This window comes from Silurus aristotelis (genome assembly GCF_946808225.1).
Source record: "Silurus aristotelis genome assembly, chromosome: 27".
Lineage (NCBI taxonomy): Eukaryota > Metazoa > Chordata > Actinopteri > Siluriformes > Siluridae > Silurus > Silurus aristotelis.
In genome coordinates, this window is record NC_139600.1 from 10,637,651 (window position 1) to 10,662,961 (window position 25,311).

The 25,311-nt window shown below is 37.3% G+C and overlaps 1 protein-coding gene and 1 long non-coding RNA gene across 3 annotated transcripts in view; one reads left to right on the top strand and one right to left on the bottom strand.

Annotated features, from left to right (window-relative positions):
• Nucleotides 1–6,537: 6,537 nt before the first annotated feature.
• LOC310721162 (RAS guanyl-releasing protein 2-like) overlaps nucleotides 6,538–25,311 on the bottom strand; it is a 44,096-nt gene continuing 25,322 nt past the window's right edge. The window contains exons 8-17 of one of the 2 annotated variants that reach the window (XM_083532544.1): nucleotides 23,301–23,417; nucleotides 20,103–20,384; nucleotides 15,991–16,071; nucleotides 15,775–15,897; nucleotides 15,102–15,217; nucleotides 13,543–13,684; nucleotides 11,744–11,780; nucleotides 9,679–9,837; nucleotides 8,138–8,201; nucleotides 6,538–6,663 (exon numbers count right to left, since the gene is read on the bottom strand). In XM_083532544.1, the coding sequence (XP_083388670.1) occupies nucleotides 8,143–8,201; nucleotides 9,679–9,837; nucleotides 11,744–11,780; nucleotides 13,543–13,684; nucleotides 15,102–15,217; nucleotides 15,775–15,897; nucleotides 15,991–16,071; nucleotides 20,103–20,384; nucleotides 23,301–23,417 (1,116 nt within the window). In that variant the 3' untranslated portion in view covers nucleotides 6,538–6,663; nucleotides 8,138–8,142. Of the gene's footprint in view, nucleotides 6,664–6,765; nucleotides 7,766–7,991; nucleotides 8,202–9,678; nucleotides 9,838–11,743; nucleotides 11,781–13,542; nucleotides 13,685–15,101; nucleotides 15,218–15,774; nucleotides 15,898–15,990; nucleotides 16,072–20,102; nucleotides 20,385–23,300; nucleotides 23,418–25,311 lie in introns of those variants that run through there. The other variant, XR_014531950.1, reaches the window with a different exon arrangement.
• Nucleotides 7,620–10,233, top strand: LOC310721218. Its single transcript, XR_014531962.1, has 2 exons — nucleotides 7,620–7,747; nucleotides 7,976–10,233. It is a non-coding gene; the product is annotated as an uncharacterized lncRNA (long non-coding RNA).

The following is a 25,311-nucleotide window of genomic DNA, read 5'->3' on the forward strand; positions in this document are numbered from 1 at the left end:
CATAATGAGGATTATAAAGGCTATGTTCCATCTGCATTTTAATTATTTCTCCCTATCTCTGTGTCTGTCCATGTGTGAGAAATTTTTACCGGTTTCTTATCTTCTCTAACCACCGTTTTTCTTTTTTTGCAAAAAGTTCTCTGAATATCACAAGGGTACAAAAACACCTGTCACCACTTATTTGTACGGTTTGCAGAAGCACAACAGCTCCATCTAAAGTCTGCTGAGGGCATTTCGACCTTAAACCGGACTCTTGTGGCCCACAGGAGAAAGTGCCAATATGATCCAAAGACATTTGCGTAATACTTATGAGTATACTCTAAAAGGAATAAAGACGCAAACAGCAATAAGTAAGCATTAATCTTGCCACAGTAGAATCCAAAGATGAGAAAGCTTGATTAAGGGCCTTTACTCAGAGTTCATAGAAAAATGCCTTAATGGCACTGCCTCATTCCTGTCTCCAATGATGCCACCCTGGATGGTACTAAAAAAGGATGTAAAAAAAAAATATAATAATTTCCTGGTGTCTCGGTTCTCCCAATGAATTGAATCAGCCTAAAGAAGTTTTCAGGTTGTAGTAGTATATGTGTCTGAACTCTAAATCACCCTGCTCATAAACAGCAAGGAGGCAATAATATCCTTTAAACGAGGTATTGACAAAGTCGCACTCTCCAAAGCCCACCAGCAATCAGCAACGTCCCATTAATGGCAAACCTCCAACAGCCATCATGCGCTCATTTTCGAGGTGTCGTTAGCGAGCAGATTGCTATTAAGATTTCTTTTTCCCGCTGCTAACAATCTTCGTCTTGTGGTTATAAGGTAGTTAGCTGAATCATTCTTTGACTTGTTCCAATGTATTCAATTGAACACAGAGCCGTTCGGTACAGGGGATAAGTCAGAAGCAGTCGAAGACTATCACACAACCTCATTAGGACAACAGTGGAAATTACCTGAGATACACAATTAAATCTTTCAGTCAAAACAAATGATTACAATGCAGAATATTTGGTTCTATGTTACTTCAAGCTGTATGACAAATGCATAAAGCTTTAATGAGCGCTATTTGTTTGAAGCTAGTTTTTTTTTTACTATGACAACTTCTATGCTGACTTACCATAAAGTTTGTTATTCAGCAACATTAAAGAAAACAATTGTAGGCCTTATTCTTTAATTAATAAAAAAAAAAATGTATCATTGTCTTATTGCTGTCATAGGAAAGGAGTTTAAAATGTTTGGATTTGGTGTTATAGAAAAAGAGAGAAAAAGCAGATTTGCCTATTAATTTTGCCACCAGAACCACTGCCATCTTTTGAAAGGACCACTTTTTCCAAGTACACCAAGCAAATCCATTGTCATAACAGTTATATGTCTCTCAACCTAGAAATTCACAACACAACTTTATATCAGTTTATATCAAATTATTTCATGAAATAGGAATATTTTAAAAATATTCATATAAAGACCATATGAACAGAAATCTAAAATATGCTATAATGCATTTATGTTTTCATTCAATTGCAATTACTTATTTAAATGTATTATTTAAATCTGTTATGCATTATTAATTGTTAATATAATGCAGGATAAGTATTCACGTTTCTTATAGGAAGACTAGGTTTCAGATTGAATGGTCTCTATCTCTTAATAACTACAGCGTAATGGTGGTCTTGATACTTGAAAAATGTAAAATCATTAACACTTTAGGTGTAATAATAAGCTTTTAAACACTCCCTTTACTAAAAAGACTAAACACAGTACAACGTATGAATGATTAAAGATTATTCGATAAGTTATACAACATTTACAGAATTATCAGTGTGAACAGATAAAAAAGAAAGTGTAATGAATTAATCATCCATATAAAAACAGAAGCTCCAGAATGCAAGGAAGGTAAAATAACTTACTGAAAGCCTGGACCCTAACAGAGAAGCGGCGTTTAAAGTGCTTGAAAGATAAATGTGCGTTTACAAACGATAAACACTGAGTGCTTTAAAAGCCTCGGTTAATTGACGACTGTGTTTCTTCACCGATTTATCCATCCATTAGGCCAATTCACAATTCCAAAACACGAGCCTACATTTTAATGCAAAGTTCTTTCTAAGAGATATAGAGTGGATGGAAATGGAGCATTGAACAGGATTGATGAATGCATAACACATCGTGTTTTTTTTTTAAACCCGTTTAGTGCTTTGAGCATTCAGTATGCTGGGATGGGGATGCAATGCTTAGCTGTAGCTGTTGCTTTGTTAAGCCTTGTTTTCGTGTAAGAGGTATGGCTTTTTGGCTGTAATTCATCCATGAATAACAACACAGGATAGACATCTCCAGATAACAAATGGATGTATTTGGGTCCCACTGGTTTCTGACGGTTCATTGCTGATATCATTGTTGGATCATCTAAAGTTGAAGGGAAATAAGCATGATGTGTCTTCATCTGCTGCATCCACAGCGTCTAAATCAACATTGCCCATTTCTTTTAAGCAGAGTTTGCGGTTCCTCACCCAGGTTGAAGCTCCTACACAGCTGTTTCTGTTTCAGACAATGACTGTGTTTTTACCTACATATGAAACTCATTAGAATTTGCTTGGAATAAATGGTTCATCATACACCCGACTTAATCATACACAAAATCATTGAGTTTGTGCAAGTGTACAAAGTGTAAGAATTGAAAGCCAAAGAGAAAATAAAAACAATAAAAATGTATCTTTTTTTAAAGCATTTTTACATCAAGTACTACACATAACAGATAAATAATATAGACTTCATAATGCCTTATAAAAGCTGGACTTATAAGAAGTGCTCCTATTCCAAATTGTGGTTTATTAAATTTATTATATTAAATTATTAAATTAGAAAAAATGCTAGAAATGTTGGTTTGCTTAATGTAATGGGACGTGCTGCTTTAAAAAAAAAAAAAAAATTCAATGTCAGGTTGGAATGTCAAGAGGCTTTTCTTGTCATTTCTACTATGGAGTGATGACAGAGGAAAAAAGGATACCGTGTGAAGTTTTTCAATTGCATTATGCTCCACAATGTTTTATTCCTCTCATATCACTGCAATTTGATTAAAAGGAGAAAAAGCAGCAGACGAAAAATCGGAATACAAATTATTTAGTTACATGTAATGCTATTTTCTATTTTAACTTGTCATGTATGAAGTTTGGAGGCTTGAATAATCGACAGACAACACTTGTTTGTGGACATGCAGGCTTTATTTTACCTGTGTCAATGCAAGTGTGCACAATGAAAAAGAGAAAGAAATGACTGACAGCAGGCACATATTAATAACCTTATACTTCATTTCTTATATAGAATTCTTGCCTATTGCGAGACTGTAAAACATCCAACTAGAATTGTACGATAAAAGAATCATAAATTATTGTGAGAACACATGGCACCCAGTACATCAGAAAATTAGAAAGCAAGTCCACCATTCTTTCATTATATATATATATATATATATATACACACACACTATATGGACAAAACATTTTGGACACCTGATCATAAAATTCCTGTGCTTTATGAGCATCTGATTCCACATTTAGTCCCTATTTGCTGTTACTCCCCTAGAAACTATTTTCTACTATTCTTTTGGCTCATTCTGCCAAAAGGGCATTAGTAAAAGTCCTGGGGAGGCTCTGACTGCAGTCAGTTTTCCAATTAACCCTAAAGGTGTTCAATGGGCTGAGGTCAGAACTTTACAGCAGGTCACACAAGACCTTCCACTCCAATCCATGTAAAGCATATATTCATAATGCTTTGTGTACAGGTGCACTGTCATGCTGGAACAGGTTTTGGTCTCCTAGTTTAGGTTAAAGAAAAATGTTATGATACCGCATCCATAAAACATCCTATACAATGTAGCTCCAACTTAGCGATAAGAGTTTAGGAATGAACCAGGCATAGCAGGAACAGTCAGGTGTGCCAAAACTTTTGTCCATATATATATATGGACAAAAGCATATATATATAAGCATCGAGAAGTATAAAAAATATTCATAGTGCATGCTAAAAAAAATTTAAAAAAACACTAAAAATACATTTTACATTTATCCTAATGTTCACTTGTAATATGAAAGGTCGTGGGCAAAAATAATAACACAGACATATCTTAACCATACATCTTATTTAAATAAGCACATTAATATCAACTGGATTGTCTACATTCATGTTTCAGTTACTGGAAGTGTTTTGAGAATTAAGTTTTTCATTCCTATTTTATGACTTACTACATCTCAAAATGAAAAAAAAACAAAAACAGAAAAACATCCATTTTGATGTCCACTCAAGCTACTATAGTCATTCCAAATAAAATAAAAAAGTACATATATTATGTACAGTGCACTTTAATTCTTTTTCACAAGCTTCACAAACTGTACATGATTTAGAATTCAGCACGAAATATATTGCGATCAATGGTGCATGACTCACAATAAAAACAGACGCTGGCTAAATATTTTTGAGTATTTCAGCACCATCAGATTAAAGGAATGCATTTTCCTGTAACACTTTCTATCAAGTCTAAATGATAAATTCTTAGAAATGTGTTTAGAATTTTATGAAGGTAGGTAATGATTGCTTATTAGAAATCTCTTCACGGAATTACTTATAATTCTATAATCGTGTTGAAATTGTCAATTTTCATTATAATGCAATTAACCAAGTGTTGGTGTACTGAACAACCTTTATTTATATATATATATATATATATATATATATATATATATATATATATATATATATATATATATATATATATATATATATATTAACACGTCTTTTATCGTTTTTGGGTGACCCATGCATGTCCCTTTTGTTTATATGCAAGAATTTTATTTTTTTTTTTTATATTAAGGGAAAATCTATACATGTACAAATGTTAAACTTTATTTTAATTGAAAAATCCTACCATAGCATGAATAAAAGCATTACACACTCTTTACACATTTTTTGCTGAATTTGCGATTCAGTTCATTCCAGAGCAGTTCAATAGGATTTAAGTGCAGTGACTTGGCCATTCCATGATAAATGACACTCCTACTTGGATGTATGCTGAAGTTGGTTTTAATTAGTCGCAGTCCATGAAATGGCAGAAATGGCGGCTATGTTGGATCAGTATTCCTTTTATCTGGAATAAGTCTCCAACCTTCCTTGATCTAAAACAACTCCAAGCCATTAAGCTTCCACCTGTATGTTTGCCTGTGAATGTGAGACAGTCTGGTAATATATTCTCTCCTGTTCTTTATCTTACATAAGTTCTTCTGCTACAACCAAAAATGTGAAATTTGGGCTCATCTGTCCACAGAACTTTCCTTCAGTCAGTCACTGTCCAATACTTGTGTGTTTGTCTTTTACTGTACTTAGTTTGTTGCATATAAACAAAAGGAATATGCATGTGTTTAAAAAAAATAATAAAAGACAAGGTGTTTCCAAACTTTTGACAGCTACTGTACATTAACATGATTACATCATCAAGCATTTGTTCACAGCATATCATTAAAACCTTATGAGGCAATTCTATATTTGAATAAAATGCTTATAATTAATATTTATGAATGTCCTTTGTGAAATGTGTTTTATGTTTTCTCTTGGATATTCTCACACATGTCATGAAGCACTCACAAGGCATTATACTGTGCGTACAGAGCAGGGACAGTTGGAGACTTATTGTAAATGAAAGAAACACTAAACTAACATGCCTACCATTCCATACTTCTGTACTGTCTGACAAGAATGTATAATCTTTGTTGTTGTTGTTGTTGTTGTTGTTGTTGTTGTTGTTGATGTTGTTTATCAAGTTTATAATACATTTAATAACTGCAGTTCTTATTAAACAGTCACCAATAATGAAGAAATTGAGCTTCAGATTGCATTGTGGATAAACAATTTATATCAGAAATGTAAAAACAAATGCAGTTCTCGAGATGCACTATAAAAACATTGGCAGATTTTTGTATTAGTGTTACAATGTGAGAGCTATAAGTAGCTATAGATAGTTATTTATGATGTGCATAGTGGATGGATGCAATTATAATATGATATGAATGTGTTATGTTCACTATTAATATGATCCTCACAGAAAGTAAGTGTGTGTGTGTGTGTGTGTGTGTGTGTGTGTGTGTGTGTGTGTGTGTGTGTGTGTGTGTGTGTGTGTATATATATATATATATATATATATATATATATATATATATATATATATATATATTAAAATCTGTAACAGAATTTGTTTTTCATATTAGTCTCACTGATCACTAAAATATTACTTTTAAACCATATATATATAAACATGAACACTACTGACAAATAGATAATACTTATAAAAATATCACATTCAAGAAATAAAAACAAAATTATGTAGAGGAACAAGTGCTTAATCTGCTTTGCACTTGCAGCTCTCATCCACAAGATGGAAGCATGCTGACATATTAGTCCTGGAGCTGTGCCTGGACACAATCTATTCCGAGTAGTAAAATCGCATGACGACATCTGATTTAGGCTACTAACAGACCAGTGTTGTTGGAAGAGGTGCCATTTATACTCATCGCCTTCAAGCTTTTTTTTTTTCTCTCTGTATGATTAGGATTACAGCTGAGCTGAGCTGAGGTGAGGTGAGTGGACAGCAGGATGTTTTCCAAGTGTTAATCTTCTGCCAGGGACCTGAGAGCCATGAACTATAATGATGCAAACAAGAAGTGCATTTTTAATCAGACTAGAGGTGTAGGACTAGGAAACAAACATATGACAAGTAAGATTTGTTTATAAAAAAAAAAGCTGCATTCAATAAATCAATTAATGTCTTATTGTTTAATATATTAGGCTACTGGCTTGTTGAAATTTTTGGAAATTTTGTCTGGAATTGATAAACAAAAACAACAAATAAGCAAAGGATTCAAAAAAACTATTTGTGTAAAAACACAGACCATACTGGCAATGCTTTCAGTACCTTTAAGACTTCTTAAGAATGTTTGTAGATGTTTCCTGGGGTTTGGAAGTAATGAATGAAGTGCACAAACTATGTACTTGAGTTAAAGTAGAAATACTCCAGTAATAGTAAAAACTCCATTTAAAATTTCACTTGAGTAAAAATACAAAAGTGTTTGCCTTTAAATGTTCTTGAGTATCCAAAGTTATTATGACTATAATGTTCCTATTATCATTTTTGTCACATGACTCTTTGCTGAATCAATTCAGTTTATGTGAAAAGACTCTTATGTTACTCTCAGCACACCGATTTATTATTTTTAATGATATTATTGAGTCAAACACTGATCGATATCTATTAAAATGTTCATGAGCCTAAAACTTTCTTTTCAACTACTTTAAAAAAATTGTGCAAATAAAGACACGGGTGTTGAGGCAAGTTAGAATCAGGAGTTTCTTCCATCAAAATGTCTGATTTCGCAAAATGTAGAGTGTCCTGGTTGGGAAGTACAGCATGGCGTACTCATTTTTCTAATGCCAATCACAGCAACATTGACTAATCATGGATGTCTCTGGAGTTAATGGATGCAGAAGAGGGTAAACTCTTTCAAAGCGGTTGCATGAGTAGCAGTTCACAAGAACTTCATATCAGTGGAAGGAAGTTATATCAAAGGAAGCATGGGATAGCCTTCACTTAGCCCATTTAGTAGATCATATGATAGGAAAGAGATGGGGCTTGATGTTAACTGCCAGGTGACCAAATTGGAAAAACAACAGAAAAAAAGCCAAACACTTCCATTTGAGGCCACGCCTACTTTAGGTTGAAATTCAAATAAAACTTTCTTTCGGCTTCTCCCGTTAGGGGTTGCCACAGCGGATCCTCCGCACGTTTGATTTGGCACATGTTTTACGCTGGATGCCCTTCCTAACGCAACCCTCCCCAATTTATCCGGGCTTGGGACCGGCACTGAGAGTGGCTGGGGATGGTTCCCTGACCGGGGATCGAACCCGAGCGCTGCATCTTAACCACTAGACCACCAGGGGTTAGGTTAAAATTGAAATACAGAACATAATACAAATAGTGGCATTATTATAGTGGCATTATAGTGGCCTTACACACCTAATATATACTGAAATTGTATTTAAACAAAAACATCCGATAATTTTTATAATACCACTAAAATAGAGTTAATAAGTAAATCTCTGATACCTGTATTAAAGGTGGGCTTCAAACACCGCCTCCCTCAGTGCCTCCTGGTCCTCCTCTGCAATCACTAAAGAGAGAGCACAGATGAAGTAAAAATAAGTAAAATAAAACTTTTTCCACACTGGTGATGTTTTCCAGTTTTGTGTTGAGCTACAACACTAATTTGACATAATGCTAGTCTGATGAGCGAGAGTTGGAAATAGAAAGATGATAGCGACGTGCCAGACAAGTCTAGCTGACACTTGGTGAGACAGAACTTATTGAAGACAATTTATAGACGCGCACAAACACACACACACACACACACACACACACACACACACACACACACACACACACACACACACACACACACATATATATTTAAGTCTCATACAAGGATGAGGAAGCAATTAACCTGGCTGACTCACCTCTGTCTTGACAGCTCCTATAGAGGTGTGTGTGTGTGTGTGTGTGTGTGTGTGTGTGTGTGTGTGTGTGTGTGTGTGTGTGTGTGTGTGTGTGTGTGTGTGTGTGTGTGTGTGTGCAAAACAACTGTCACTGCCTAATATGTAAAGTAATATTTGCAAATCACCCGTCTGATCCTCTGTCCGCCTGAACTTCTTATTTTGATTTATTTCCAATTGAAAAAAATATGGTGAACCCTTTAAACACTGTGCTTGAATTTCAAGCATTTAAATACTTTCTGTGATTTTGTACAGAGATTTAGATTGACAGAGGTCAGTCCAACACAAAACAAGACAACAAATTGGCAAATAAAACCCAGGTGAAAAATATTTATCCAATTTTAGCTAATTACTCACTTGTCTCATGTACGTGTGGAAGATTTAAAAAAAGTCACAGCCAAAAATTTCTGTATGCATGTTCTCCAAGTTGAACTACGGCAACTTCATGAACAAAAATGTTAAACGAACCGAAGCACCTTGTGAATTTAAAAATGTCTACTTTGGGGCATAAAGTGGGAAGGCTTAAAAATGTGTTTTTAAAGTCAAGACAAAACGAATGTTATAGTAAATAAGTTTACAGTTATAGACACATTACATTACAATTAGTATGTTATGTGAGTTTCAACCACAAGGCTAATGAAAATAATTTTTTGCCATTTTTGAAAAACTTCGCTCGCCACTTTACAAATTTTTACTTTACGGACATTCATTTTACGAACTTTTACGTATACGAAAAAACCTGTCCTCAAAGTGAGATTAGTTCGGAGTCAGAAAAATTCAAAATGGAGGAAAGCCGCCGCTAGCTAGTCGTCGACCCTGAAAAATTTGTATTACTTAATACAAAATATTGTATACAGTATTCTGATTATTTAGATTTATTTTTGTATATTTTATTGTTTATTTAATAGTATTTATAGCTTTTACATCATTAGGAGATATACGTAGTCAATAACAGACACAGTAACAATTTACAAACAAATTAATGCTACGAACGGTCGTTCCTAACGTAACTTGTTCGTAAGGTGATAAGCATCTGTATACTGTATAGACTGTATGTGCACATCTGTACAGTATGTGTGCATGTGGGGATGTGCATACCTGTGTCCTGGAGATTAGAGTGCGAGTTAGATGGAGGCGGAAAGCTGTAAGAGCGAGCTTGAAGGGGGGGGGGAGTCTCGTGACTGATGCTCTTCGCCCGTTTGCGACACTCCACCGCTAGCCGTGAACGACATGCCTTATGACAGTTCACACCACACACTGGGAGAAAAGGCGAAAGAAGAAACAAGGGATGGGGTAAGTCGGGAACGAGAATAAAGGTAAGGTGAAAAATGAAGCAACAGAAGAGATCGATGGAGGAGAAGAGGAATTGAGGAATGGGCTAACAAGAGTGGCAAAAGTGCATTAGGACTGGGGAAAGGAATGTGCTTTTACACGCCACACACACACACACACACACACACACAACACGCCCAACGTGATGGATACCAGCATGAGCCTGGAGATGGAGGGACAGTCTGATACAACGATAGAGAAATAGAGAAAAATGAGGACAGGACAGAAAACTGTAGGTGTGAGAGCGTGACAGGAATAGAGAGCAGAGATATCCGTATAAGTGACCTAGATAGTATGCATAACTCAAGCAGGAAACATAAACTGATGAACCATGAACTGATACTGATACTGAGGTTGGATCGAACTTGCTGATGACTAATTAATTACCCATTAAATGGATAATGGATATAAAAAAAAAAAAACATAACACTCCATGTAAAATAGTACTGAACTTTATTACAAAAATACAAAAACTTTTCTGAATAATGAAAATGTGCGAAATGAAATAAATAAAATAATTAATAAATATAATTATATTAATAATACATGATTAGGGGAGTGGTGGCTCCAGCGGTTAAGGCGCTGGGTTACCGATCGGAAGGTCGGGGGTTCAAGCCCCGGTATCGCCAAGCTGCCACTCTTGGGCCCTTAAGCAAGGCCCTTAACCCTCTATGCTCCAGGGGACCCTTACGAGAAAAATAAATCAAGGACCGCGACGTGGGGCCGCCTTCCCGTGGGCTCACCACCTGCAGGGGGGACCGTAAGGGACCGGTGCTGAGAGGATTGGGCAGCAGTCGAAGGCGGGGGCCCTGACAGCCCGAGCCCTGGACACGGAGAAGTGTCTGGGGAATCTGCTTAGACTGCTGCCCCCGCGATCCGAGTTACGGATAAGCGGGAGAAGATGAATGAATGAATGAATGAATGAATACATGATTAATAATAAATTATAATATAATATATTATAGCGCTCTCTGTTGCCTCTAGAGGCCGCTCTAGTAATGACAGCGAACCGGAAGTAAAAAAAAAACGGACCGGTATAGATTTTTGGCGATAGTTAAAGCAATTAACTACTGATGCCGATTAATCAGTCGACCTCTTATCCTCAGCCTGATTATCATCTCAATTTTAATAGGTCAAAACATGTTGAATAGGTTGCAATTCAAATTTTATGTAAGTTCATTTAAAAATGTTACCGTTCTAATTTCTTACTAGTTTTAGAGTCAAACTCATTCACATGGACATGTGTAGCAGATAAAATTTTAGCAAATAAACCTAGTATAAGATGATGTTTGCTTAGTGTTTTTGGAAAAAGGTTTGCAGTCTCAGAACTTTCCTAGTAGTATTTAAGCTTTCTAGCATTTGGAAAGACTTGAAACTATGATAAAGGGCGTGGCAGTTTAGCAATTTTTTGTAGCAATCTTCACTTCAGTGATCAGAATCCTGGTGCTTATAGCTGCTGCAATGTAAGTGATAAGAAGAACTTGATTTGTAGATGTTCTGCACATTCTATATAAATTGGCTGCATTTTTTGTAGATATATAGATGATATAGTATACAGCCCTGTCCCGTTTGTTTGGCAAATGGTTTTTAATTTGCACAGAACCTTCCTCTGTTTTAGAAAATCACAAACTTCCTGCATTTTACGAGAATAAACCAGGCTTAAGTGCAGATAATGGGAGAGCATAGTAGTGCCGGTACACAAAAACTCATACACACAGACACATGTGCACACACTTTTTAGGACTTGTATAATTCAGAAAGTAACAGCTCCTATGGAAACCTTACCACTAAACAGCTATTCTTTTAAATTGTCTCCTGTGATAGTTCTTACCTTTGCATTTGTATCCTTGCTTATAAAAGCCCCATATCTAGAACAAAATAAAAAAATTGTGTTAATTATTTTAAAAAATACACCAAACAAGAACAGTGATGGATGAATGGAAAGAAAAACAGAAAAGCAACAAACAGATAAAGGAAAGGAAAAGGGGGTTTTAGGATCAAGAGCAATGCATTCACATCATGGTGCGGGAACAATACATGAAAGGATCGTCCAGACCATCACACACATGCATACAAGGCAATATCTGAGGGTCCAGAACACAAGCGCACACACAAAACACACGGACACAGTAAATGTATACAAACGATCGCCTCGTACACGCAGACCCACCCTCGCTTTTTTTTTAAATTACACAAAAAACATTCAGGGTGGTGCAATACAAAGCAACACAAACACACAACATTGTCAAGATCTCACTGTAGAATCACTTGTGCATCTCTCACTAAACAGATCTACGAAATACAGTTATGTGTGCACAAAAAAACTGAAAAAAAATAAGGTGAAGTGTGGTGAATTTAAGCCAATGGGTTTTGTCTATACACACTGACCTATGTGCATGCACACACACAGACTCAGACACAGACACACACACACACACACACAAAGTGTAGAATGAGCAGCTGAGTGGCAGAATGTGTGGAGGAGTTTGGATTCTGTATTTGGAGCTTTGTCAAATACATGGTGTAAAAAAAAGGAAAAAAGAATTCCCAAGAAAGATAGAGAAAGAAATAGCCTGATATTTCGGAGACTCCTTTATATCTTGGTTTTATACAAAGTATATATACATATCAATTGACATACAAACAAACAATATAGGTAATTTCCAAAACCAATCGTACCCTTCATTTAAATGATCACAAATTAGTAGATTAATTAAGATGAATTTCACATTTATAAAATGATGACTGGAGCTTAAACGCATAAGAACGCATTATAAATTTCCTACCATGTTTTTCTTTTGTCGTTGATTTGAAATCAAATGATTGTAAGCCGTACAAAATAAATTAAGTGAAGCCTTCCCTGTAGAGAATAACAGCACTGAGATTATAAGGTCTAATAACAGAAAGAAAGCTTTTCCTTTATATTCTGAGGTTCGTAATTTTGTGGTATTTTTGCTTCAGTTCAGACCACAGTATAGTAATAGTGACAAGTAAATTTGATCATTGTTAAGAGGAATTTTAGCTACTTACGATGGAGAAACGTTACGACGACCCCATCGTAAGTCAAAAATATCGTAAGTCGAAGATGGTACTATGACTGTGACAGTCTTTGCTGCTTAATGCTGATTTATAATTTAAATTTTCTGCTCTAAACTGATGGCTTTCCTCTTTTTTTTTTTCACTACAAGCAGTAGAGATACTTGAGCGCTTGGAAGACATGCTTTTATCACTAAAATTGCAGTTTAAAACCGTTTGAAACAGAAAAAAATACACACTGAGACAAATTTACTCTGTCGACCGATTAGCGAGAGCGGGGCATCTCACAGAGAGATACGCTGAACTCAGCGGCACGTCCAACGTATCGTACATGGTACGCTGCTGCCTGTTGCGCGGATTTTTTATATTTGTACAATTTTGTCATTTGCTATATTCAACGTAAGATCGAAAAATCATAAGTCGAACAATCGTAACTCGGGACCATCTGAAGTCACACTTCTTGCAGATATTTAAATAATTGTGGGGGGTTTTTCTCCATTTGCTTGAAGGGTACCAGTAATTGATTGGATCTGGTAAGAAATATGTTTTCCAATCTATTTCTCCATCCATCTCGCTAGAGCAATAGATACTCACAAATCCGGCGCAGTGTTCGCAGAAGGTGGGCTTAACATAAGTGGTCTCGGTAAAAGTGTGTATGAAGCCCATCTTACAGTTCAGCAGTGAACTGGCCTTCATAAAGTAATCTATCATCTCCTCCCTGCTGATCTTGCCATCCCTGATAGCGAAAAAGGGAGTGAAAGAAAAAGAGCGAGAGAGAGAGAGAGAGAGAGAGAGAGAGAGAGAGAGAGAGAGAGAGAGAGAGAGAGAAAAAGAGAAATGTGCTGGGTTAACAGTGTACAAGAGAAACAGGATGTTTAAATGGAAAATAATTGAACTGCAAAAGGAAAAGGAGTGACTGGAAAAAGAACAAAAGAAAAAAAAAAAAGAAAAATAGTCAGGAGTCCTGATAGTAAATCACTATGGATGGAATGTACAATAGTTGTGTGAAACAATGAGTTACCTTTACGTGAACATGTGTGTGTGAAAATCATGATGACTTGGAATAAAATCATCACATTAGATAAAGACTATGATTAATCATTGTATCGTTTAGAGCCAACAAACCTAGAAATGAACATTTGACCATTTTCAGGTTTAAGGAAAGTATGGAATAGTATAAAGATAATTGCTCAGGAACTTTGACACCTGCACCACTTAAAAACATCTCAGACGGTTTTCCGAACAGAAAGTGGTGGTGCAATCAGCTGAGCATCGTACCATCCACAATGTGCTGCCTAACCTGCAGTCTATCTACAGCAAGCAGTGCTGGGCCAAAGCCGGGAAACCAGTGAAGGACCTTAATCTTTACAACTATGGAATGTTTCAGTTAAGGAAATGCTTCCACTCCCAGAAGAACACTACAAAGAGAATGAGATTTTTCGCAAATTGGACTCTCAACCTAAAGAACATCAAAAACTAAGAATACAGCCTAGAATCCTAATCACAATATCCACTAACTCAAATTGTTTATTTGCACACATACTGTACAACTATTGCAAAAAAAAAATGTTTGCCTCTTGCACATCTGCACTTGATTAGGTAATTGCCACACTCTTCTGACTAAGAAATGTAAAATCTAGCTTTGCATTTATGTTCTAATAAATCTTTAGTCCAATTAAGATTTTATTACATTTTAGCTTTACTTTTATTGCACTTATTTTATTTTTTATTTCTACTTTTTAACAAATGTTTTTTTTATAATGTTTTTTTGCTTCATGGCACTGGCAATCAAGAGAATACACCTAAAAGTGGATTTCTAAATGCAGTATTTTTTAACCTTTTAACATTAAAAGTTTTGTGTGCAATTTTTTTGTATGCTAACATCCATCACATTTATTGTACAAATAGCTTTAGATGTCAGAGATTAGACTATAATCATACATTTTCCACCCAGGTTTTGTTTATTTATGGAGAACATATTTGTTTATTGGAAATTGCTCACACTCAGGCTAATTCTCAGACCGAACAAATCTGGTGTTTGGTCTTGCAGATTTCAATTTGTTTCCCACTGATACATCAAGCCAAGCATTCTAATGGTACTTGAATTTTAAAGTTCAGCACTTCAGTCTAAAGGTCAGTGTTTCCAAACTCACTGGTTTGTATCTAGCTCTCCAAACTTGCTGAGATAGGGGAAATTGTTCCTGATGCTCTCAAACTCCTCACGGGAAATATAGCCGTCTCCATCGGTGTCGAAATTCTTGAAGACAGACTGCAACCGTGGAAACAAGACAGATTATTCTCGCTCTGAAACAGTCATTAGTTTACTGTGAGATGATTTGATTTACTGAAAAGTGTAAGCATTTTGAGAAGGATAAAAAGAAAGATGTTAAATGCAAGTCCTAGCTTGATACAACAGTTCTTCCAAGTTAAATTATTATATGTTTATGCTTCATTGCAATTACATAGAATGAGTACTTCAGGAAATCTTATTTTAATATAATAGTATTGAGAAAATATCAAACTCACAAATTATTTGCTGCACAACCTTGATACTAAGTTAGATAGTGATAATAGTACATTTTAACAATTTTAGCTGATATTTATGATACAACCTGAATATGGAAAACACTTATACTTGTATTTCAAGGCTTTTTCAGTAAGATAGAAGATAACCTGCCTCTCTGTGGCATATTTATGTATAAATTCTGCCATTTTAATAATGAGGTTACTGATAAATTCTATATAAATGGTACATACTAATTTCACTCTATAAAATAAGAATTCAGAAACTTCAAAACTTAAACCGTCCTTAAAAAAAGTTCATACTTCAACCATCTTCTCAATGTGTTTGGTGATGATGGCAGGATCTGCTTTAGGTTTCACCGACGCCGCCCACTCATCAACCATCGATGGTCGCTTATTTGCTAGGCTGGGACCAGGGTTTGAGTTCTGATCAGCCAATCACAAGCAAAGAAACGTTAAAATACTAGCGTAGTACGATGGGAAAGTGTGATAGTGGAAATGAACAGGTCCGTAACTCACAGCTGGTTTGGAGCTTCGAGGTTCCCTCTGTAGTGAGAGCTGGTATATCTCATCTTCTGTATGATACTGGTCCAGTGATACCTACTCCAAAACACACAAACATACACCACATCATTTAAAATCAAGGAACATTTACTAATACAGAGTAAGTAGTACATGTGGCTTCTGGCTTTCCCGAGGAAGAAGCAACTTGGAAAAAAAAAGTCTTTGAGTCCATAATTCTTCCTACAAAACTATATTCAATTTGTATGACATTTGCTGGTACATGCCGAGATCCATTTTGATTATTCACACCGAGGCTAAATGTGCTGCTGCGACCATTTAGCACTCGAATGGGCAATTTCTCTGACTGATGAGCAATAATATCAAGCACCAAGTACTGTCTGTGCTTAGAATCTGGGTACATGTTCAAAAAAAGCACGAACCCCATTTAAGAAAACAGCTGAAGTGAGGCATTTATTATTTATTTATTTATTTATTATTTATAAAACAATGCAAAACGGAAAATAATCATTGGCATCGTGCGATCAGTAACTTGTGTGGTATCTCAGTGGTTAAACTGTTGGACTTCTGATCAGAAGGTTGTGAGGTAAAATCCCAGCATAGCCAAGCTGCCATTGCTCTTCCCCTTGAGTAAAGCTCTTAACTCTCGCTCTGAATAATGGCATCTGCCAAATAAATGTAAATATACAACCTATACGATTATACCTGTTAATTGATTCAATTCCTATAACAGCATGCTGCCCTTCATGTTCTTTTCCCTTATTTACTATAATTATAATTCACATGTAAATTTTCCTTTACTGAATATTTTTTATCTTTTTACACGTGATCCCACTGTTTCGCTGACACTGATAGCAAACGTGATTATTGCTTTTAACTCAAATATGACACAATTTATATTAGCTAAATTAGCGATTAGTTCCGGTTTCCAAAGCCATAGTGTGTGTGATTTGTGTTTGTTCAGGAAACACGTCGTCAGGGTCTCTCTAGTGTCAGTGCACAAATAGTTTAGTGTGTAAACATAATTTCCTTCCAGGGAAAAATTCCTCAGCATGCTGCTGTAAACTATCAAAGGGCTTACGAGTGGGTATGTCTGAGAAATCCTTACTTACAAGTAGGAGAGTGCATTTGCTTCATTCTCTCGTCCTAATTCTCAGAATTTTTGCTTGTATTGCGACTCCTCCGCAGAGGAATGTCAATTTCTCAACAATGTTAAGAAATGTACAAGAAAAAAAAACATGTTCAGGAAATATTCTAGGGTGAAAAGGTGCCATTTCGGATCCATGCTCTCTATTTTTCTATGCTTTTCTGTTTTTCTATGCTTATAATTCACTCTCCCTCTACCTCACACTTGAAAGAAAAAATCTCACTCCTCAGACACACACACACACACACACACACACACACACACACACACACACACACATTGTTTTTTATTTGTGCCTCAACAAAACAACTAAATAAAATGTATTATAATTTAAAAGAAGTGTTTTGTCCCCTGTTCATCCAAATAGCTGCTGCCAGGATAATCAATAAACACCTGCAATATGAAAGGAATTATTCATTTACACATTATAAAACAGCTTTGTTTCAAATTCAGGGCTGCCAGAATACTTCAGTTAGAAAGTACAATAAATATGCTTATAATGTGTAGTTGTTTATTTATATATATATATATATATATATATATATATATATATATATATATATATATATATATATATATATATATATATATATATATATATATATATAAAGGGCACCCATATATAGCCGCACTGAATTTGACAAAGATTTTTATTTTGAACATAAATAAGCCACGCCTGTCTATAAGCTGCAGGTGTCTACACTGAAACTAATGAACTTTACACAGGCTTTAACAAAAGACAGTGCCTGTTACACGGGTGAAATATGTTGTGGCTCCTTTAGGAGCAGAGCGGTATTTTGGGAATAGCCTGCCACTGCATTTTTCCGCTATTACTGCATGTGTGCAAGACCGAGAAATATGTCCTTATTATTTTCTGATGCTCATTTCTAAGTTCCTTTGACTAACCCGTAACGCTGTTGCCAAGAAAAATAAAAAAGCACGAGTTTTGGAAACCTGTCTGTGCTTATATGATTTCTGTTGTAACTGGAGTTAGCGAGCTCTCTCTTCACCCAGACTCAACGCGTTACAACGGCTTGTATCTAAACAGTAGTCTACCAAGAAAGTCATTGTTCACTGTCTTCCTCCTTCCTTCCACAACTATTTCTCTTGGGGGTTTATCTTTTGGCATCGTCGTGCGTTTAAAAAAAAAAACTTTTTTCTCCTGAAGCCGTGCAGCTCAGAACACAGGTGAGGTGCGTTTTTTTTCGTTTCCGTACGGAAATTTCATTGGTCTAATGTTATGGGTCTCAGTTTTTTGGCTTGAAGTTTGTGAAACCGGGAAAAACCCAGGAAAAATTCATAAATAAGCTGCTTCGTTGTTTAAGCTGCGGGGTTCAAAACGTAGAAAAAAAGTAGCGGCTTATAGTCCGAAAAATACGTTATGTCTTTTTTGCTTCATATAATGCACATTTAAAAGTAAAACATTTTGTAAAACTGGATTCAATCTTTATTGATTCTATTTAAATTTGGTTTTAAACTTTTCGTAAGTGTGGTCTAAGAGATTGCGTTATGAGGTTCTTCCCAAAACTGTTACCAAAAGCATAAAGGCTCACAATTGTATAGTATGTCAAATACATACTATACAATTGTGAGCCTTTATGCTTTTGGTAACAGTTTTGGGAAGAACCTCATAACGCAATCTCTAAAGCGGTAGCAATTTTCCCTTGAATTGGAGAACACAACCTGTTACAACATGACAAAGTTTACATGGGTTACAGTGGAAGATCTTGAGTGGCCTGCTTTAGAGCTCTGACCCAAAACAAAACTGAGTGCACCCCAGGCCTCCTCACACACCTACATCAGTACCTGATTTTACTAACACCCTTGTGACTGAATGAGCACAAATCTTAATAACTATACTTCAAAATCTAGTGCAACATCTTCCCAGAAGAGTGGAGGTTATTATAACAGCAAATGGGGATTCAATCTGAAAGGGGATGTCAAAAAGCGCATACAAGTCTTATAGTAAGATGTCCACAAACTATTTCCATATATTATATATATTATTTCTTGCTGGTTATATTACATTTGTAGCCCCACAATAATTATGTAAGTTGTATAGACTTTTGGCCAAACTATACTGTTTAACTTTTCCTAGCTGAAAAATAAACAACCAAACACATTTCTACTCCTCTATATAAAATACATTCAATGCAGTCTGTGGGTTATATATCAATACTATTAACACATCCAAACTGCATTAAAACATATCACAATACCAACAATATCTCAGAAAAGTGTATCACGACGTAATTTATCACATCAACATCATATGTTTGTATTACCCAGCCCTACTCTTTTTCCAATGTATTCTATTCTAGGATTCTCAGAACAGAATTTTAACTCAAATATGACACAATTTATATTAGCTAAATTAGCGATTAGTTCCGGTTTCCAAAGCCATAGTGTGTGTGATTTGTGTTTGTTCAGGAAACACGTCGTCAGGGTCTCTCTAGTGTCAGTGCACAAATACAGAATTCCCAGAATACTACAGCACTTTCCTATGTATGAGAAAGACAAGAATGTAACTCAGTGCACATTTTCCAAGCATATGTTGTCACCACTTGTAGAGGTTGAAGAAACAAGGCTATCTGTTTAATTACTAAAAGATTCAAACGAAGACACAGACAAAACTTTCATGTAAACAAACAAGCAGTATTGCTAAAGCATCTGTCGCAACCATATGTAGCGTAATCCTATACAAACGCACAATACAATCTACAAACATACACACAATCCCAAATTGCAACACACTGAAACACGTGCAATACAGACAGATGTACGTAACAAACAGGTGGAGAAATGGTATATGGTAGCTTTATTGCTTACTTTATATAGTATTAGGTAGTTATCTGAGTGGGGATATGTAGATATTCTGGGAACATACAATGCGATCAAATTACTTGACCAGTTTTTAAAAAAGCACACAAATACAGACACACACACAGAGACAAAGTCTCACCGTGAGAAGGTTAAGCAGGTCTGTGCTGGCGTCTATATTGGGTGACATGGTCTGGACCAGTGCCAGCTCATGCAGTATGGAGTACAGCTGTTGTGTCTTGGTCAGATTAACACGCGTTTTCTCGTCATCGGCCCAATCCGGCAGAGCCACATGCACCGCAATCAGATCCTTCAGATGAACTCCCAGGATCGGGAACCGGAAACCCGAACACTCAGAAAAACGCCGCCGGTACTGACTGTAGTTCCCGCTTGATGTCACCAGATCCAGCAGACTGTTAAAGATCTGGAGCATTCGGAAAAGAAAAGCAGGAAATTATGACAATACAATTCTTTAATGAAGGACATGAAAAGGAAAAGGGAAAGGAGAAGTGTAGGAGAGTGGAGGTTTGGGTGGGTTCTTTAAATGTTGGTACTAAAGTTTCTTTCGGCTTCTCCCGTTAGGGGTCGCCGGAGCGGATCCTCCGCACGTTTGATTTGGCATATGTTTTACGCTGGATGCCCTTCCTAACGCAACCCTCCCCAATTTATCCGGGCTTGGGACCGGCACTGAGAGTGGCTGGGGATGGTTTCCTGACCGGGAATCGAACCCGGGTCGCAGCGGTGAGAGCGCTGCATCTTAACCACTAGACCACCAGGGGACCCTCTTTAAATGTTGGTACTATGACTTGTAAATGGAGAGAGGTAGCTGATATTATGGAGAGGAGAAAGGTAGATACGTTGTGTGTTCAGGAGACCAAGTGGAAAGGGAGTAAGGCCAGGAACATTGGCGGCAGGGTTTAAACTGTTCTATCATGGTGTGGATGGAAAGAGAAATGGTGTAGGGGTGATTTTGAAGGAAGAGTACAGTAAGAGTGTAGTGGAGGTGAAAAGAGTTTCTGATAGGGTGATGAACATGAAGCTGGAAGTTGAAGGGGTGATAATAAATGTCATCAGTGCCTGTGCTCCACAAGTGGGTTGTGTGATGAAGGAGAAGAAAAAAATCTGGATTGAGTTAAATGAAGTGGTAGATGGTGTAAATAGAAATGAATGATTGGTGATTGGGGAAGACTTTAATGGGCATGTAGGTGAAGGGAACAGAGGTGATGAGGAGGTGATGGGTAGGTATAGCCTTAAGGAGAGGAATGTTTAAGGGCAGATGTGGGTAGGTTTTGCTAAAAGGATGAAAATGGCAGTGGTGAATACTTATTTTAAGAAGAAGGAGCATCATAGGGTGATATAAGAGTGGGGGAAGGTGCACACAGGTGGACTATGTTCTATGTAGGAGATGTGACCTGAAGAAGATTGGAGACTGTAAGGTGTTGGCAAGGGATAGTGTAGCCAGACAGCATCAATGGTGGACTGTAGGATGGTTTTGGAGGTGCATAAGAAGAGGAGAAGAGTGAGAACTGAATGAAGAATAAGATGGTGAAAACTAAAGGAGGAAGAGTGTGAGATTCAGGGAAGAGGTCAGAAATTGGACACTAAGGAAGGAAAATAAGGATGTGCTACTAACTTGTATATAACTCGGTATAATTCTGCAGTAAAGGATGCAAATGGAAATGTGTTGACTACTGAGGAGAGTGTGTTGAGAAGATGGAGGGAGTATTTTGAGCAACTGATGAATGAGGAAAATGAGAAAGAGAATGTTGGATGGTGTCTGGATGGTGAAGCAGGAAGTGGATAGGATTAGTAAGGAGGAAGTGAGAGCAGCGATTAAGAGGATGAAGAGTGGAAAGTCGGTTGGACCAGATGACATACTGGTAGAAGCATGGAGATGTTTAGAAGAGATGGCAGTGGAGTTTCTAACCAGACTGTTCAACAAGATTTTGGAAGGTGAGAGGATGCTTGAGGAATGAAGAAGGAGTGTGCTGGTATAGGGAGTATAAGGGAGATATGCAGACCTGCAGTAACTACAGTGGAATTAAGTTGATCAGTCACACCATGAAGTCATGGGAAAGAGTAGTGGAAGCCAGGCTGAGAGAAGAGATGACCATCTGTGTGCAACATTACGGTTTCACGCTGTGGAAGAGCACCACAGACGCATTATTTGCTTTGAGAATGTTGATGGAGAAGTATAGAGAAGGTCAGAAGGAGTTGCATTGTGTGTTTGTGGATTAAAAGAAAGCAGGCAAAGGGTGGCAAGAGAGTTGTGGTATTGTATGAGGAAGTGAGGTGTGTCAGAGAAGTATGTAAGGGTGGTGCAGGACATGTATGAATACAGTGTGACAGCAGTGAAGTGTGCAGTAGGAACGACAGACTGGTTCAAGATGGAGGTTGGACTGCATCAAGGATCAGCTCTGAGCCCTTTCCTGTTTGCAGTGGTGATGGACAGTTTGACAGACGAGGTCAGACAGGAGTCTCCGTGGACTATGATGTTTGCGGATGATATTGTGATTTGTGGTGAGAGTAGGAAACAGGTTGAGAAGAGCCTGGAGAGGTGGAGATATGGGCTGGAGAGAAGGGAAATGAAAGTCAGTGGGAGTAAGACAGAGTACATGTGTGTGAATAAGGGGGAGGGCAGTGGAGTGGTGCGGTTGCAGGGGGAAGAGGTGGAGAAGGTGGAGGAGTTCACGTACCTGAGGTCAACAGTGCAAAATAATGGAGAGTGTGTTAGAGAAATAATGAAAAGAGTGCAGGCAGGGTGGAGTGGGTAGAGAAGAGTGATAGCAGGAGTGATTTGTTATATAAGAGTATCTGCAACAGTGAAAGGAAAAGTTTGGTGAGACCTGAGATGTTGTATGGTTTAGAGACAGTGGCAGTGAGTAAAAGACAGGAGGTGGAGCTGGAGGTAGCAGAGCTGAAGACGTGGAGATTATCGTTGGAAGTGACAAGGATGGACAGAATTAGAAGCGAGTTTATTAGAGAGAAAGTGCATGTAGGATGTTTTGGAGACAAGGTGAGGGAGGCGAGATTGAGATGGTTTTGACATGTGCAGAGGAGGGACATGGGATATATCGGTAGGAGAATGCTGAGGATGGAGCCACCAGGAAGGAGGAAAAAAGGAAGACCAAGGAGAAGGTTCATGGATGTGGTGAGGGAAGACATGCAGGTAGTTGGTTTGAAAGAGGCAGATGTAGAGGACAGGGTATGGAGACGGATAATCTGCTGTGGCGACCCCTAATGGGAGAAGCCGAAACAAAAAGCAACTGGAGAATGTGCAAGTTATTATGAGTTATTATAAGTATGGTGATGATGAGTACTGTGTCTATGTGCATAGTACCTTGTTGGTGTCATTACTGATGTGGGCCTGTGTGTCTTTAAGCCTGGAGATGGAGCTGTTACTGAGGCCTCCAACCACTGCCATGAGAGTGTTAAAGTTCTGCAGCTGCAACAGTTTCTAAACAGAAAGGAGAATCTTGTAAACAAAATATTATTCACAGTTACAGTGATCTATGTGACAACATCGGGTTGAAAACATTTGAGCTGTATAAAAGGAGAGAGAGAGAGAGAGAGAGAGAGAGAGAGAGAGAGAGAGAGAGAGAGAGAGAGAGAGAGAGAGAGAGAGAGAGAGACAGTTAAAGCCAGCATGTGGCTGTTGAGGTATTAGCCTGGCAGAGAGAACTACGAAAGGAGGGAGACACTGATGCAGAGGAAGGAAGGATTGGGAAAGCAGATAAAGTTAGACTTGAAAAATGTTCTCACACACACACACACACACACACACACACACACACACACACACACACACGCACGCACACACAGTGTGTAACATGCACTACTAATATACTAATATGGCTGCATTGTTTAATTGTTCTAGAGACCGAATGGGATGTGTACACCAGTAAGGCTTCATGAATGAGGCTCTATGGGAGACATCCTCTGCCCTTCAACCCACACTCACACATACACAGTGCACAAATCAATCCAGCTCCAGCTGCTTCAACACACACATGCACACACACAGAGTCACAAAAGCCTTTCTGTTTAAGCCACATTTTTATCTTCAGTGCATCCATTGAATCAAATAAACCACGCATCAGAAAGTAAAGTGGTTAATTACATCACCCAGGTTTATGATCGAGCCTCTTGATGTTAATGTTACTGACTCCACGTTAAAAAAACTCCACGTTATCAAAGAAGGGATACTGTGAGAAACGATGAGGGATCAGGAAGAAAATGAGTGGGGGGTAAGTGCATCCTAGAGAGCTACTACTCCAGGATGTCCCACAGCACAAAAAAGGGAAACATCAGAGCTAAAGGTTTCATTTCATAAATCAAAATCCAGACTTGCAAACAACTATACAGGCCAAACAAAGACATTATAAAAGTGGATTTGGACAATGTCCTGTTCTGTAATGTTTGGACGCAGGTGCTATTCATGCACCCGGCTGTGAGATGTGAACTTCTCAACAAGGCTCAGGCTGTGCTGCTCCGTGACAGAGTGAGTAACATTAATAAATGATGACTTTGTAAAGATAAAGAAGCTGCATGCACAATTGCAGGCTCATGAGAAATTGGTGAATTGGGTAAGCACAAAGAATTCAAGGGAAATGGAGAGAAACAGCTTTGCATCTGTTACAAAACTTTGACTTTAGAGACTCCTCTCTGAAATATTAAACAGTTAATTTGTTTGTGGTTCACCTATAAAATTCGATCTACAATAAAAGGAATAAAACATAGCATTAAAATGCAATGAAATTATTAAAACCTCTTAAAATAAGGTGAATTTTCATCGTTTTCTTACCGTTATTTTTTTAACCCTCTCTCTCTCTCTCTCTCTCTCTCTCTCTCTCTCTCTCTCTCTCCCTCTCCCTCTCTGTTAAGTTAAACATGCTCCTGAGGTACAAGTGGTCAGTGTTCCTGTCCTTTTCTTTCCTTCGGATCTGCCCGATCCATTTTTTATTATTCCCGATGCCAATTGGAGAGAGCAGCTGGGAATGGTTCCACCTCAACAGCCTAAAGATCCATGAAGTTACTGAGCAACTAATTAATTAATTAGTAATTAATATCAACAGTCTACTATAGTGGATCAGGACCACAGTTTGCATGAACATTTTTGTATTTAACTTTAACAATTATGGACCTGCAAATGAATGAACATTCGGTACCACGCAGATAAGTCTGGTTCCTCTCAAGGTTTAGTCCTCATGCCTTCTCAGGGAGTTTTTTCCTTGCCACATTTGATACTATCTCACACATTATGGATAAACTTTTAAAAAATTATAAGGAACAAACCTATAGGGACTAAACTTATACATTGTTTTAAACAACTTTATGACTACTTTATCTTT